At 49.9% G+C, this 15,780-nt stretch overlaps 5 protein-coding genes across 5 annotated transcripts; 3 read left to right on the plus strand and 2 right to left on the minus strand.

Annotated features, from left to right (window-relative positions):
* Positions 1 to 1,185: 1,185 nt before the first annotated feature.
* BKA55DRAFT_500701 (uncharacterized protein) lies at positions 1,186 to 2,431 on the plus strand (the record flags this gene model as incomplete). The annotated part of the gene is made up of 2 exons (XM_046186767.1): positions 1,186 to 1,476; positions 1,526 to 2,431. 2 exons carry the CDS (start codon positions 1,186 to 1,188, stop codon positions 2,429 to 2,431), a joined length of 1,197 nt encoding a protein of 398 aa, XP_046055045.1.
* A 609-nt stretch (positions 2,432 to 3,040) lies between these two features.
* On the minus strand, positions 3,041 to 4,440 carry BKA55DRAFT_589671 (kinase-like domain-containing protein; the record flags this gene model as incomplete). Its single annotated transcript, XM_046194976.1, has 5 exons — positions 3,041 to 3,337; positions 3,393 to 3,778; positions 3,831 to 3,987; positions 4,119 to 4,326; positions 4,397 to 4,440. 5 exons carry the CDS (start codon positions 4,438 to 4,440, stop codon positions 3,041 to 3,043), a joined length of 1,092 nt encoding a protein of 363 aa, XP_046055046.1.
* A 1,707-nt stretch (positions 4,441 to 6,147) lies between these two features.
* BKA55DRAFT_684494 (ubiquitin-conjugating enzyme/RWD-like protein) lies at positions 6,148 to 6,756 on the plus strand (the record flags this gene model as incomplete). The annotated part of the gene is made up of 3 exons (XM_046198647.1): positions 6,148 to 6,195; positions 6,260 to 6,419; positions 6,488 to 6,756. 3 exons carry the CDS (start codon positions 6,148 to 6,150, stop codon positions 6,754 to 6,756), a joined length of 477 nt encoding a protein of 158 aa, XP_046055047.1.
* Positions 6,757 to 7,562: 806 nt separating this feature from the next.
* On the plus strand, positions 7,563 to 13,866 carry BKA55DRAFT_589672 (Sec1-like protein; the record flags this gene model as incomplete). The annotated part of the gene is made up of 7 exons (XM_046194977.1): positions 7,563 to 7,640; positions 7,739 to 7,934; positions 7,984 to 9,553; position 9,849; positions 10,174 to 10,300; positions 10,473 to 10,818; positions 10,902 to 13,866. The coding sequence occupies 7 exons, from the start codon at positions 7,563 to 7,565 to the stop codon at positions 13,864 to 13,866; spliced, it is 5,283 nt and encodes a 1,760-aa protein (XP_046055048.1).
* A 389-nt stretch (positions 13,867 to 14,255) lies between these two features.
* BKA55DRAFT_500892 (ATPase, F1 complex, gamma subunit domain-containing protein) lies at positions 14,256 to 15,316 on the minus strand (the record flags this gene model as incomplete). The annotated part of the gene is made up of 3 exons (XM_046186780.1): positions 14,256 to 14,384; positions 14,437 to 14,570; positions 14,626 to 15,316. The coding sequence occupies 3 exons, from the start codon at positions 15,314 to 15,316 to the stop codon at positions 14,256 to 14,258; spliced, it is 954 nt and encodes a 317-aa protein (XP_046055049.1).
* Positions 15,317 to 15,780: the final 464 nt, after the last annotated feature.

The raw sequence follows: 15,780 nt of genomic DNA on the forward strand, positions 1-15,780 counted from the left end.
ACGAACCATGCAGTTAGGGCATGGTCCAACAGGAGTAGCTGAGCAGGGTTTCTTCAAACAAGGGCGAGGGCTGGTATCGAGGTTGAACCTGTCATCCCCGGATCGTGTGTGTTATGTGAGCCCATGTTAAGTGGTGCTTATATCTGTGTTAGTGTCTGTTGGCCCGAGGATCGATGTATGACAGACACTCTTGGTCGTCACGTCTCGACTCCAACTCACACACTGTCCACTTTGAGCAGATTTAGCTAGCCTTTGTTCTTTTATGCCGTCCTATTCGCCCTCTGGCGGGACTTCGATCTTTCGTTGTGTCTGACCAAAAACGACTCAACAACCTCATCGTTCTCAGAACTATTTCGAAACCGCCTGGCAACCAGCAAAGAGCTCGGCGCCGCTGGCACAAAGGACGAGACCCAGCCCAGTAATGATCTTCATTGCCCAGAGATCGGTATTCCCGACGACGGAGTAGTATCGACGCTATAATATTTGATTTGTGCTCGTCACCTGGACGACTTTGGCACTGGCCAAGTGGTTCATTGATGTGGCGTTTATATGCTCAACACCAACCGTTTTCGGATATCTTGAATTCCAGTCGATCTCTTAACTACCCGCAATCACCATCATCGCACGATCTCTAATATTTTCGTCTTGTTTTCGTCTTCTAACTTGAAGGAACTAATCAATCTGCTTCAGATGCTTTGATATTTGTCTTTACCATCTCGACGAGTTGTCAACAATTCTCTGTACAGCTCTTACAAACTTGGGCTCTCACTTACACCTCGTGTCACGGAACTATTTTTTTTTTTCGATGCCTTCGTTGTCTTACCAATCAATTTATGGGACGACTCAGAATTGTCTCTCTTTGCCCCTACCTGCCAGGGGAGACCATTAAAGACACTCTCACGTCACAAAACCTTTAGCGTTCTGTCATACTTGGTCCCCAGTTGGCACACACTCATGAGACCGACCACGAGGAGCTGAGCTGACAAGGCACCATCTTGGTAACAAAATATTGGCATATTGGCCACACAAACCTTGGCCACGCCACGCGCGCCGCCGCTCTCAGTCCGGACTCTTATATTGTAACGCCCCCAGAACAGCCCTCCATCCATTCTGCCATCTAGACACAACCATAACCCCAGACACGAGCCTTTGGGCTACCCATACCGAAGAAAAGCTTTTGTCACCATGGCTGCTTTGCTGCCTCAACCAATTCATACAGCCACTTCGTCGCCTTGGCCTTCACGGACATCATCACTATCTATGTCGCCACGGATGGAGACATGTCGTGCTTCAGTCACAGAGACTAACCCACCCGAATGGCTTCCCCAGTCACTGCCAGAGACGCTACATGTCCTGCCTTATACTTCCACCGAGTGGGCAAAGGTGATTTCGGATGTGAAGAGAGAATATCTCAACCGCCGTTATCGTCCCTGTGCAACCCGGTGCAGTGAAATCCTGGACAATCTCAAAGATTTTGTAAGTTGTCTTTCATTAACGATGTCAAACTAAGTCTAATGAGAAGCAGAGCATCGTTGAGCCAGCATATCTCATATATCTTCACTTTTACGCAGCCAACTCACAAGAGATGCTTGCTCGTGCACTTCATCAAGCTGCCCCAGCACGAACCACACTCCTGAACCAGGCTCGAGACCATTATCAACGTGCTTCAACACTCATCAATGCTGCAGACTCGACAGTTGGTCCAGCATTACTAAGAAGACCGTCTGGCACTACTACAACACTGCCAAGCCTCCACTCTGCTGATAGCTCTGTGAGCTCCTACGTATCATCAACATGGACATCGTCTCACAATGTATCTCCGGCATCATCTATCTCATCGATTCAAAGCGTGCCCACTTCCAAGCGTAAGAAGAAGCGTGTGACTTTCAGCGATGTGCCCATGGAGCTTCTCGAACGTCCGGACTCACCAACGCTTGGCCTCGGCAGCTTTCTGGGGCCTGCGCGTTCAATATCACCAGAGCTTTCTGGGAGGGGTTCTTCTGCTGTACCAGCACCTCTGCGGCCCTTGGCTCAAGCGCCTCGGTCAATCCTCACTCCACGCTCAGCACAGAATGAAATCTCGCCTTCTACAGACGCAGTGCTTGACCCTTTCCGCCATGCTCGCTCCGTTCACCGCTACAGTGCCCTCCTCACCAGCCTGCAGCGTCAAGTCTTTCGACATCTCAATTTCATCGAGGCAGAGCTTGGTCAACAGCAAACTACCCTCCCGTATGAAGACACACCCGCGTCGCCTACCACTGTGAACATGGCCACTTCTGCGTCCGCTACGCCGAATGCTGACAAGACGCGTTCACCGGAGCTACAGGCACGGATAGAGCGACTCCGTGCAAAGGGTTGGGAACGCAAGCGATTCGACGCGCGTCGATATGCCGAACTCCGCGAGAGTGCTTCGGCAGACATGAACGACTAAACTCCACTCATCAGTCGCTAACCGGTCACCTTTGTAGATTCAATGTTTATGAGAATGAAAATGAAAATGGACGGATGTTCTTTTCATCATGTATGTATGCTTATGAGGATTAAATGATATCACGAGGAGAGATCATGCAACAGGTTCCAAGGATACGTTTGACGCGTGGTTCGGGATAGAATAATGACGGTCACTTGTGTTAGCATAACAAAGACTGGCTCTTTAGCTTGCCAGGACAGAAAAGTCAGGAGAATACCACAGAAGATTGTCAGTCAACTGGGAGGTTACCGAACACAGAGCATTTATCTACTCTGTACTATGAACTGAGTGAAAAACATGGAATTCGCTTGGGTTATCGGAGGCATTCAATTCCCACATATTTTTAGACCCAAACAATATTTCCGAAGCCAAATAAAACCGCTTTCAACCCAAGGAGTCGCGTCACCAATTCTGACTCTCTCTTCCCATCCGTGTAATTACCCTTGTTTCGTGCACCTTGCAAGGACTCAGGTTGCCATCCATCTCGGCATTATGCTAAGGTCGCCCACTGTGGTGCAGCCCAATACATATGAATATGTCTGCAATTGATTGGGATCCTCGATATATTCATTAAGCCTGGAAGCTTCGACGCTTGGCATCCTTTTCGACCTCTTGGGTGACACGGAGGACCTCTTTCTCCTCCTTGTCGTCGGCAAGCTTTGCTCTGGCGACCTCGGAGAAGATAGCTGAAAGATCCGAGTTCTCTGGGTCCTCCTCCATAGCCTTGAGCTTCTCGATACGTGCCTGGAGCTTGATCTTCTCGATGATGCGCCTGAATCGGCTTCTGGCGCGGAAAGACTTGATCTCGGGCAACAAGTTGTAGTCGGTAGCGTTCTTTCCGGTGAGCCAGATATGACCCAAAGCTTCCTGTATCGTGGAGTTAGCTCAAGCATTTCCTCTAGTGACGACAGTGATGCTCTACCTCGCTGGTCCAACGCTGATCAGCATCTGGGTTGATGAGATGCAAGATGAAGTCTTTTGCATCGTTGCTGACATCCTTCCAGTATCGCTCGTGGAAGACGACGGAGTTCTCAGTGCACTCCCGGATAAGGTCCTGGAGGTTCTCACTGCGGAAAGGCGAGTAACCACAGAGCAAAGTGTAAGTGATGACACCCATGGACCACATATCCACAGGCTTTCCGTGACCTTCCTTGCGCATCACCTCGGGGGCAGCATAACCGAAAGAGCCAGCCATGGTCTTGAGAGACTCGCCCTTTCCGTCGAGCATCTTAGCAATACCGAAGTCGGCCAGCACGAGGTCAGATTCGGGATCTTTGCTGAGGTAGAGGAGGTTCTCGGGCTTGAGATCTGAAAGCCGGGTTAGCTGGTGTCCAGGGATGTGCTGGTTGAAGCACTGTACCTCTGTGAACAATGTTGTTCTTGTGAAGGAAATCGACAGCAAGTAGAATTTGCTTAATAGTCTCGGCGGCATCCTTCTCCGTGAACTTGCCCTGCTCGCAAATGCGATCGAAGAGCTCACCGCCGGTAGCAAGCTGCGTCACGATATAAAACTTATCCTGAAAACGCGGAAACAGTGAGCTACATGACATGTGGGAAACCGAAAGGAGGGGCAGTGAACCGGGCCAGGAATCCAAGACGCTGACCTGAGCGGGGACTGGGATGGAGATTTGGGTTTGGATGGGCTTACTCTCGACTCAAACCAGTCAACAAACTTGACAATGTGAGGATGCTTGAGTTTCTGAAGCATCTCGAGCTCGTCATAGACCATCTGTTCATTTCCCTTCACATTTCGTTTGAGGATTATCTTTACGGCAACCTTGCCAGTGGGCCCATCAGCCTCCCGGACGACTCCGTATGTTCCAGCTCCGAGGGTCCGACCAAATCTGTACTTAGCTCTAGAGTAGAAAGTATTTGTTAGGATTCAGCGGATTTGTGGTCGAGGTCAGGGGATTTCGGGTTGCGCACTTCTTATCGTAGCTCTCGGGCTGGCCGTGAAGCCTGTTCAACATGCCGGCGACTACACATCAGGACGGTGGTCAGCATATAATTCAGGGTGGAACAAAGGCTTGTAGGAGGAGAATCAAGTAACAGGACGGCTCTTGAAAGTACAACACCGAGCGCAAAGGCCGAACCGCCAGAGCGGGGAGAGGAATGAGGCTGTGAATAGTCGCAACTTACAACTCATGGCGGCAGTTTTGGCGGGGTAGAAAGCGACCCGTTTAGATTTTGGAGACGGTAATCTGGAGGGGAAACGAAGATAAGATCGAGTCTGTCTCTCGCTGTCTTTGCTGATAAGATGAGATAACTTGTGCCCGCGCGACAATTCAGTCTCAGACGCAAAGAGCGCTATAATAAGTCCGAGAGGATGAAGCCTCTGGGATAACGAGAGTTATGTAAGAAGAGAAAGAAGGCGACGAAGACGGGACAAGAAGGAGGTCCTTGTTAATTAGCTTGCGACACCTAGCTACGGGACCCTCCACTGACGACTAACGAACCGGGCAGGACCTGGGGGCCCTGGGGCTGTCAGCAGCTCAGCCAGAGAGCGCCATATGCCACCCTTGGGGGACTTTCAGTTTAGCACTCCACTAGCGGGTGCCACCATGAAGGGCTGTGGTTGGTTGCAGGAGGAGGAGTGTGGCTCAGGCATTTACGATCCCTGGGCTGAAGGCATCGCCAGATCCATCTGATGGATGCTGACAGGGAAGAAACCGCACCTGCAATACCGGTAATTGCAGGCGAGGCTGAGTCTTTGTGGATCATGAAATATCCATTCCTGGAAGCAATCGTCGAGTTTTCGCTTAGGTTCGTGGCTGAGCAGAACAAAACTGCAGCAAGGAGGTATCATCGTAATTGATTGCTTCCATCCTTTCCAAGGTGGGCAGGTTGCCTCTCAATCCATCAAGCCTTATGAGGCTGCTTACGGGCGTTGTTGGTATTTCCCTGCTATGCCTTGCGTGCTATCAACATTCGTGTACCCTCTAGTATGGAGGCCTTATTAAGTTACTACAGAGACTAGGCCAAGTCCCAAACCGAAATCAGGGCTAATATGACGGGAAGATACTAAAGATAAAGGATCATCAACCTTCGATTAGTACTCTGACAGCTTCATGCCTCATATCGAATACTAACGGGACAAGTCGATCGAAGAGTATCATAGCATAGCTGGATAGGTTCACCCAATAGCACAACACGAATCAATTTATGGGTCTAGCTCAGTTAAGTCTGGTCCATGTCTTCACACTTGTTGTCGATCTTTTAAGACTGGACGCGACTGACCCTGGGCGCTAGATCAGAAAAGAGCATGCTATAGACAGCCCACAGTGATGGAAAGGCCAACATTCCAAGTCTGGCAAACACTTTTGATTTTATTATATAAAAGTCTGAAAACAAAAGACCCTGCAATGCCCTGTCGTAAAGGAAAAGTTTCAGTATATCTTGAACCAATCATACCCAGGCAGGCATTCCCGAGTCCGGCTGTCCTCAGGTCCATTCCATGACGGGGCCCATCTTTCCACTACCTATCATGGGGGGGGTGTTCTCGATTGTGGGCGCAGCATCGCAAACGGCCCCTCCTTGCCCAGTGTTTGACTGTTCCACCAAACCACGCCTAACACTGGTTCGAAACCTTCCACCTACATCTGATCCTCCGCCACGCTTCTTTCGCTTCCCACGTTAATTGATTTCAACACCAAGGGATCAACTACACCTCATCAACGATGGCTGGAGCCACGCGGGATAGGCGTTTGGTCAAGGAGCTGGGCAAGGTTGGTTCTTCACATCCCTTCATCCACACATCATGGACTTGACTGACGCTCTCGTGCCCCGCAGATTCATAAGGATGGAATGCCTCCTGGTATCACATTGATAGAACGAAACGACAGTGTTGCTGGCGACTGGTTCGTTGATATCCAGGTTCTCGACGACAATCCGCTTTACAAGAACCAAATCTACCGCCTCAAGTTCCACTTTCCCAAGATGTATCCCATAGGTCCGTGGATGAATCGCAATATGCCTCCAATCCTCCTACATGGTTCATATGCTAACTATACCGTATAGAGCCTCCCGAGGTAACCTTCGATAAGCAAACCGATCGTCCCATTCCTATGCATCCTCACATATACTCCAACGGCATCATCTGTCTCGATCTCTTAGGCCAACAGGGTTGGAGTCCCGTCCAGAGCGTTTCGAGCGTATGCATGAGCATCCAAAGCATGTTGACGAGCAACGACAAAAATGAGCGACCTCCTGGTGATGAGGACTTCGTACGAGGCAATAAGCAACGGCCCCGGGACATCGAGTTCCTCTACCACGATAACACCGTGTGAACGAGACGATGCGGATTCGTCATATGCAGACGAATGCATAGGGACTCGGGATATTAATAGCATTCATTTGGCGTTCAGGACACACCATCTGGTCGTGATGGGAGATCAGTTTATGGGATATAGCATTTGCATTTACTGAAGGAACACAGTTTTTGAGACTGCCCATTTGCATGCCTTAGGCTGAGGCTGGGCATGAGCATATCTAGTACGCAGTCAACATGGCTAAATGATGAATGTCGTAAAGGCGGCGGATGATGGTCTCCGCAGAACACAATGGACAGGTGTACGATATTTCTAGTTGCTTGTGATGATTATGAGAATCTGCTAGACATTTGCTCGCTACAATGCCAGACATCTTTACACCTGTTGCTAATGGCTCCATCGACTGAAGTGATAGGTTAAGCAGTGTCTTCTCATACACCCGCGACAGATATAAAGACGGTCGCCTATTTCCACACACATCTACTTGTGTACTACAGCATATTGTATATACTGTAATTATCCATGATCCTGAATCCTGATACTGGTTAAATCAGCAAGATTAAGCCCCGAACCCATTTAGACCTGACTTCATTTTATAGGTCGGCCCCACCAATGAAGCGTTGCTGCAGTGGCTGGTGCAGGAGCTCAAGAGCCCCCCCCCCCCCACTTTACTGCCGTCATCCGCAACCTTACGGAGCTCCATCATTCCGCGCCTGATCCGTCCACTTGAACCAAAGCTATCTCAGTAACTTAGCTCAAACTCACCTCACTCCCTCTTGAGTTTCTCTCGCTAATCCCGCGCAAAATCGCGTTCAGCCGATCCCATGGCTCCTCGGATAGAATTCAACGTCGAGCAGATTCGCAACAAGGCGAGAAAAGATCTGTTGTATCTCCTCGAAGGCGTACGTTCCCACCGCCTTGCCCCGCGAGCTTCACCTAAGCCGATAGCTATTTTTTTCATGCATGCGGCGAACTCAACTCACACCATACTTCTATGTAGGTTCGCGGGAAGAAGAATGTCGTTCTAGATCAAAGCCTCGTCGGCCCAATCGGGACTATAGTCAAGGTTGCCGTCCTTCAAGAATATGGAGTAGATAAGTTCTTCATTCTAGAAAATGACAATGCCGATACCAGCCAGCGCAATGTTGTCTTTATTTCTCGTGGCGAATGCGGCCGCCATGCTGAAGCTATAGCTGGTCAGTTGCCATTCTGTGATATTGAAGTTGCACTCTGACCCCCTCCTAGCTCAAATTAAGCGTATTCAGCGCGAAAGCCAAACCGGGCACGACTTTCACATATTCTGGGTCCCTCGCAGAACGCTCGTCTCCGACAAGCTTCTAGAAGAGGCTGGTGTATTAGGCGACGTCAACATTGCGGAGTTGCCGCTATCGTTCTTCCCTCTTGAGAAGGATGTTCTGTCACTCGAGCTCGACGACTCATTCCGCGATCTGTACCTATCCAAAGATGTTACACCCAACTTCCTCATGGCCAAAGCCCTTATGGAGATTCAAAGGAATCACGGCCTCTTTCCACGAGTGATAGGGAAGGGCGATAACGCAAAGCGCGTTGCTGACTTGCTTTCTCGCATGCGCCAGGAGCTCCTTGCTGGTGAAGATACGTCAGAAGCGAATAAGATTGGGTTGACGCCTAGCACAACGAATGAGAGCGTGATTATCATCGATCGCGAAGTTGACTTTGTTACACCCTTGCTCACTCAACTGACATACGAGGGACTCATCGACGAAGTCTTCGAGATCCACAACAATCAGACCAAAGTCGACACAACAGTTGTCGGTGCACCGGCACAGGCCTCGGCTGCGACTTCACAAAGTCGGAAGCGAACGATCCAGTTGGACTCGAGCGACAAGCTTTATGAACAATTACGTGATGCCAACTTCGCGATCGTTGGGAGCCTCCTCAACAAAGTTGCGAGACGGCTACAGAAGGTGCAGAGCGATTACGAGAGTAAACACAAAACAAAGACTATTGCGGAACTCAAAGACTTTGTTAGTCAATTGCCAGGATATCAACAAGAACAACAGAGTGCGAGAATACACACAGGCCTCGCCGAGGAGATCATTAAACATACCCGGACAGACCAGTTCAAGGGACTTTTGGAGGTTCAGCAGAATCTCGCAGCTGGAGCTGACCCGTCAAGCCAATTCGATGGCATCGAAGAATTAATAGCGCGAGACGCCCCGATTGCGCAAACTCTGAGATTACTGTGTATCTACTCGTGCATATCTGGAGGCATAAGACCTAAGGAATTTGACCAATTCAGGCGACTCATTCTTGAAGGCTACGGTTACCAGCATCTTCTCACGCTTAGCAATCTCGAGAAACTACAGCTCTTTCTGTCGAAGTCATCACCCCTGGCTGGAATGATCCCCATCCCAGGCAACAACGCCGGCGCAACGGGGAGCAAGACGAATTATACCTATCTTCGCAAGCAGCTTCGGCTCATCGTCGATGAGGTTCAAGAGGATGACCCCAACGATATTTCCTACGTGTACAGTGGCTATGCCCCTCTTTCGATTCGCCTCGTACAATGCATTCTGCAGAAGCAATATCTGCTCTCGGTGACCAAGGGGAACAGCGCTAGCGCAGCGGGAGCGCCTGCAGGCGTGGGTACGCAAGGATGGCAAGGTTTCGATGAAGCTGTCAAACACGTTCGTGGGCAGACGTTTTATGATCATCAGAAGGGTGAAGATAAGGCTGTCAAAGCGCGGGCATTGCTCTCTGGAAGTGGCAACAAGCAGACTGTCTTTGTTGTCTTCGTTGGCGGCATCACTTTCACCGAGATTGCTGCTTTAAGGTTTATTGCAAAGCAGGAAGAAGGTAAGCACTCTCACAGCCCCCAGAGCTGCTCTGAAACGGAATCTGACATAGCCTCTACAGGACGGAGAAATATTGTAATTTGCACAACGTCAATCATCAATGGAAATAAGATGATGGAATCGGCAATCGAGAAAGAATCGTTTGCGAAGGAGAGCGTGCCCGTTTCAACGACCTGACGTGTCGGCATATGTATGATACCTAGAATATTGACAAGTACTGGTTGCTTGGTTGGCGCATTTCGATGGCGTATGGATGATTTGAGCAAGATACAGGGTACATATATAAGTTACGGCGAAAACACAGAGCTAATTCTTTGATAGATTGTTTCAGAACGCTAATAACATCGCATCATACTGAATAAAAACGAAGCTCATTGTTAAAAGTTGAGAACTGAAATGTCGTTCGAACGAACCATAGACCCACACCCGTTGGAGGCGTCTGATTCGCCGCACGTGACTGAAGTCGAAGGTTGCTTTCCTTATTCTGAGGGGCTGAATAGCTGACGATGGATGGCAAGTTCCTCTTAGACAAAGGAGACAACATTTGACAACTGAGTTGTCTTCTGAAATAACTCACGCTGAATCAGCCATGGACTAGACTGTCCAAAAAATCGACATCGAGAAAAAGCATGTTGCTGTAAAGAGTCTAACCACTCGAATCTTCTCACTGCCTACCTACCTACCTACCTTATTCATTAATCCTCGACATCGATTGAGTTCAGAGGGTTGGCCATTTCATACATGTCCTCTAAATTCCACATTCAAAAAAGCTGACAATCCAGTAGCGTGCTCAGTTTTCTTCAGTTCTTTCGCATAATGCAACTTTCCTCATTTCACTCGGCTCTTGACAATAATCTTCCTTCCGCCAGACAGTAGCGGCCGTTCAAATTCTGACAGACCAATACCCAGGGAAAGCCCTCGAAACCAACGCCGCTATGGGTACAGACTTTGGGCAGAGCTTCCGCAAGGGGATTGGCATTAGGAAGAGGGACTTGAACGATAAGGATGCCATTGATTCGCTGACTCCGTCCGACACTATTGTTATGTCAAACCCAGGCCGTATATCGCCTCCAATCACTCCTGATGTGGTTTCGGTTCCTCAGTCGCGACAAACTTCGACGGAAATAGCTTCTGAGATTGCGCCAGAAATTGTCGTGTGGACTGAAGATATGGATATGGATATCGACAACGCTAGTCACGTTGAGTCCGACGATGAATTGTCAAGCATCAAAAGCTATGCCGAGTGAGTGGTCTAATGCCTCAACTTTACGTGCTCAATGACTCGGCAGAGTCTTTCAAACCCAATGGTTTCTAACTTGTGTGTAGGGAAGAGCCTCCTCAAACCGACGATGATCCAACGTCATTTCAGGTATCTACTGTAGATGACGCCATGGGCTCTCTTCCCTCGAATCTCACAGAGCTATCAGACCTTTCATCGATACCTTCGACGGTGTCGAGTAAGGCTACTACCCCTACGCCAGTCGAGACTGAGGGTGCACAAGAAGAAGACCAAGACCAAGACCATCCAATCGACGAGCAGCCCCAGTCTCATCAACAATCACCTTCTCATGATGCCGAACGCTATAACTTCAACATCAGATCGAAGGCTTCGATACCAACCGATATGTCAGCATACCAATATGCATCAGAATGTGTCTCGGCCGCCGAGTCAAGCCGGCTCAGTCCATACGCTTTGCATCCGGAGGAATATCACCTCCTCTGTCACCACATATCTTATACGCAAGTAACAACATATCTCAATATCAGAAATGGTATCATACGGTTATGGCTCAAACACCCTTGGATCGGTGTGACCCGGCTGGAAGCGGTTGGGTGTGCCAACGCTCGCTGGTTCGATGCAGCGAGTGTTTGCTATGATTGGCTTGTTCGTCGAGGTTATATCAACTACGGATGTGTGCGACTCTCTGAAGCCGAGACAGATGATACTGTCGCGCCAGTTGTCAAGAGACAAAAGACAATCGCTGTCATAGGTGCTGGTATCTCCGGACTGGGCTGCGCTAGACAGCTTGAGGGGCTGTTCAGGCAGTTTGCTGATCGGTTCCATGAACGAGGCGAGCCTGCGCCTCGAGTGGTTGTGCTCGAAGGACGAGCCCGCGTCGGAGGAAGAGTATACTCTCGCGAGTTCCAGACCAAACCAAAAGAAAAATTACCAGCTTTTGAAGGCAAGCGACATACCGCAGAAATGGGCGGCATGATCATCACCGGATTCGACCGGGGGAATCCTATCAACATCCTGCTTCGTGGACAATTGGGACTCCCATATCATGCACTGACAGCTGATACTACGATATACGACAGCAGTGGAAGAGCAGTCGATCCTGTTCGCGATCAGCTCGTCGAAAAACTTTACAATGATTGTCTAGACCGAGTCAGCGAATACAAACATAAGAATCAACTTGCAAAGCTTGTTGAAGGTAGACGAGACTTCATCGAAGAGGGGCGTGATAGTCCTGGAGACGGCAGCAAGACAATGTTTCAAGAAGAAGAAGAAGCTGCAGCAGCACAGCCAGATGCACCACCAGTGGCACAACAGAACATCCCAGCAGAGGTCAATCTGATACCAGTGTCGTCAGATAAGCTGACGGGTAGGGTTCATATGGAGCCTGGAACTCCTGCGACTACTAAAGCCTCCGACAAGGCAAAAATGATGGGCTGGACAATACGAGACTCAGCTGACGGAGAGAATATTGATTTAACATCGGCAGTGAATGAAGAGGGAGCAACTTTGGGATCTGTTCTTGATAACGCCATTTCCCAGTACAAACAAATTGTTGGGCTGAATGCCCAGGATCACCGACTGATTAACTGGCACATTGCCAACTTGGAGTACAGTAACGCCACAAGCTTGCACAACCTGAGCCTCCCATTGTGGGACATTGATGCAGGTAATGAATGGGAGGGAAGCCATACAATGGTCGTGGGTGGTTACCAAAGTGTGGCTCGCGGCTTGGTTCACTGCCCAAGCTCACTTGACCTCAAGACTAAATTCCCGATCAAGAGCATATCCTACCATACTGGAGAGGGCATGGCCTCAGCTGCGATTGAATGCGAAGATGGCTCAGTAGTTGATGCTGATGCCGTGGTTTGCACTATTCCGCTGGGTGTTTTAAAACAGAACAATATCGTCTTCAACCCACCTCTTCCGTCATGGAAGACTAATGTCGTTGAGCGACTTGGATTCGGCATTCTGAACAAGGTTGTTCTAGTGTACGATAAGATTTTCTGGGACCATGACAGACATATCTTCGGCGTCTTGAGGGAGTCTTCAAACCGGCTTAGTACCTCGCAAAAAGACTATGCCGCGAACCGCGGCCGCTTCTTTCAATGGTTCAACGTATCCAACACAACAGGTCTTCCATGTCTCATTGCTTTGATGGCTGGTGAGGCTGGCTTTGAAACAGAACATTCAAGTAACGACAGCCTTGTGGCTGAAGCAACGGAAGTACTACGCAGCGTCTTTGGCCAGGATGTTCCCTATCCTGTAGAGGCCATGGTTACCCGCTGGGGTTCGGATCGATTCGCTCGAGGTAGTTATTCTTCTGCTGCTCCTGGGATGCAGCCGGAGGACTACGATGTCATGGCCAGGCCTGTCGGAAACCTCTTCTTTGCTGGTGAACACACCATTGGTACGCACCCAGCCACGGTTCATGGTGCCTATCTGTCTGGTCTAAGGGCCGCTTCCGAAGTATTGGAGACCTTGATCGGCCCCATTGAGGTCCCGACACCTTTGATTCTGCCTCGAGATTCTGTGCTGCTACGCAAGCGTAAGGAGCCTGCCCAAGATCAGCAACCAGCACGTCTCCAGGCCTATGAGAATGAGATTCAGACCTATATACAATCAAAGCTCGGGGACCGACCCTCTCGCCCAGCTAAGGTCGCGGGTAATGCGTATATACTATATAGCAAGGATCTATTCGACGTTGCCAGGAAGAAGTGTGAGGAGAATCGCAAACCAGGAAAAGGTGGGCGTGCTGTGCCCAACGAAGTCCGGATCATGACTAGTAAGATGTGGAAGGACGCTACGCCTGAGGAGCGGAAGCCGTACGAAGACCAGGCAACGGAGCAAAAGCGCGGTTACGCTGAAGCTGTTCAGGCGTGGACCCGAGCCACCGAACGATGGGATCACGAGGCCGCTGCGCTGCGAACAGCTTACGAGAAAGAGAATCCCTTTGATGCCGCCAAGATAGCAGAGATCCCTCGCGAGACATCCAACAAACATCGTCGGACAAGACATATAAGTTATGCGGAGGACAGTGACATTGGGTTCTGATATTTGTTTCGACGCATTCCATACCCTCTCCATTGGGTGTTGCTGGCGTTTCTGGGTTTTGTGACTACACTAAGGTGGTTGTTTCGTTCTGGTTGTTGATCATTCTCAAAATATAATACTATAGGTGTCCGGCGTTTTCAGACTAGGGTGGTTGACTTATAACTCGTACTTAAATTTACCCAAGTTTCATCAATCGAAATCCTTACTTCCGCTATCAGCCATCGAAAGACAGTATGCGTTCTTTTTTGGGACTGCCGTGCATTGACTGCATGGGCTACTAAGGAATTTATTGAAGGCTTTGATACAATGGGGGAAACCATGCAGGGATGGTAGCCCGATGACATTTGTTACAAAGGGAAGCATTACACCCCGTCTTGTACTCCCACTCCTTACATGTCCGCAGAGGCAGTAGCACCAGTGATAATCTCAACCAGTTCTCCGGTAATGACTGCCTGTCGAGTACGGTTGAAGAGAATCTGGTACTTGTTGATCATCTCACCAGCGTTCTTGGAGGCGTTCTGCGGGAATTGTCAGTACTAGCCATGACAGTCACGAACTAGTGATACTTACATCCATAGCGTTTCGTCGGGCAGACTGCTCGCAGGCGTGGCCCTCAGCAAGAGCCCAGTAGAGGGAGTTGGCAAGACTGTACTCGCGGAGGTTGCCAAGAACCTCCTCGTCAACCTCGAAGGCTGAGAAGTTGGCTATAATTAGGGGTTAGACATATTGTCGATGACTTTCAAATCCAGGGAAACTTACGGGACTGCTGGATAGCCTCCTCGGAAAATGCCTCAATCAGGGCAGCCTCGTAGGTCTGAGCGTTAACGAAGCTGTTGTACAGAATCTTGATGTCGGTGTACTCAGTAGGGAGCTGGATAACCTGATCGGCGATGGCCTGGGCATCGGCAAAGGTGGGAACATCCTTGCCAATACCAGCGAAGCTCAGCTGGATAGCCGCGGCGTTGGTTCGGGAGAGCTGAGCCTTGGCCTTCTCACCAATGAGGACGAGGTCGAAGCCAGGCTGCTCGGCATGAAGCCGGCGGACGTATCGGGACAGACCAGAGTGAATACCACCGCAGAGACCCTTGTCGGAGGAGCAGACGATGATGAGGGTCTTCTTGTCCTCAGCCTCGAGAGCCTTGGTCTCAGCGGACTCGTAAACCTCATTGGAGGTCTGACCGTACTTGCGGGAGTCGTTCATGGCGCGCTGGGCTCGGGTGAGCTTGGTGGAGGCGACAATCTTCATGGTGTTTGTGATCTTCTCGATGTTTCGGATGGACTTGAGACGGTCCTCGATCTCACGGAGAGTCGCATAGGTGGCAGCGGAGCTGGGGACGGCGGCGGCCCTGCAAGCGCGAAAAAGGACGTCATCAGCATTTTCCTTCTCTTTTATTTTTTTCGGGCGATTATTGGTGGTGATGATCGTGTTGTGATATTCCCCTCGGAACATTCAATTGCCTCTCATAATTTTATTGCAACTCGGTCGGTATTGGGCGGGCGTATGTAGTTCTGATGTTGTGGCCGATGGTCGAGGGTTGAAGAAGCTCAACCGGCAAACAAATTCTTGGACTTCCCGGCAGCCGAGAGAGAGCCACTGGATACTCAAGGGGAGACGGAACTGAGGGAGGAGAGAAACTTACCGAGCATTAGCTGCGGCGGCAGCTCGAAGAGCTGGTCTAGCGGCTCGTGACAACATCGTGACTGAGGATTAGGACGTAGAGAAAGAGCCTCTGCCAACGGTGGCCCAATTGATCGCGATATCCGGATCAATTGATAGAGATGGGGTCGTGTAAGGTCGGAATATGAGGTGTATTGATCGCTGCGGACTAAAGCGTTCAGGTTTGCTCTCGCTATTTTCCCGGGTAAATTAGGTAGCCGACCGGAACTTCTAGGCACCTTGCTTGACAGACACAG

This window comes from Fusarium redolens (genome assembly GCF_020744475.1).
Source record: "Fusarium redolens strain MPI-CAGE-AT-0023 chromosome Unknown BKA55scaffold_2, whole genome shotgun sequence".
NCBI lineage: Eukaryota > Fungi > Ascomycota > Sordariomycetes > Hypocreales > Nectriaceae > Fusarium > Fusarium redolens.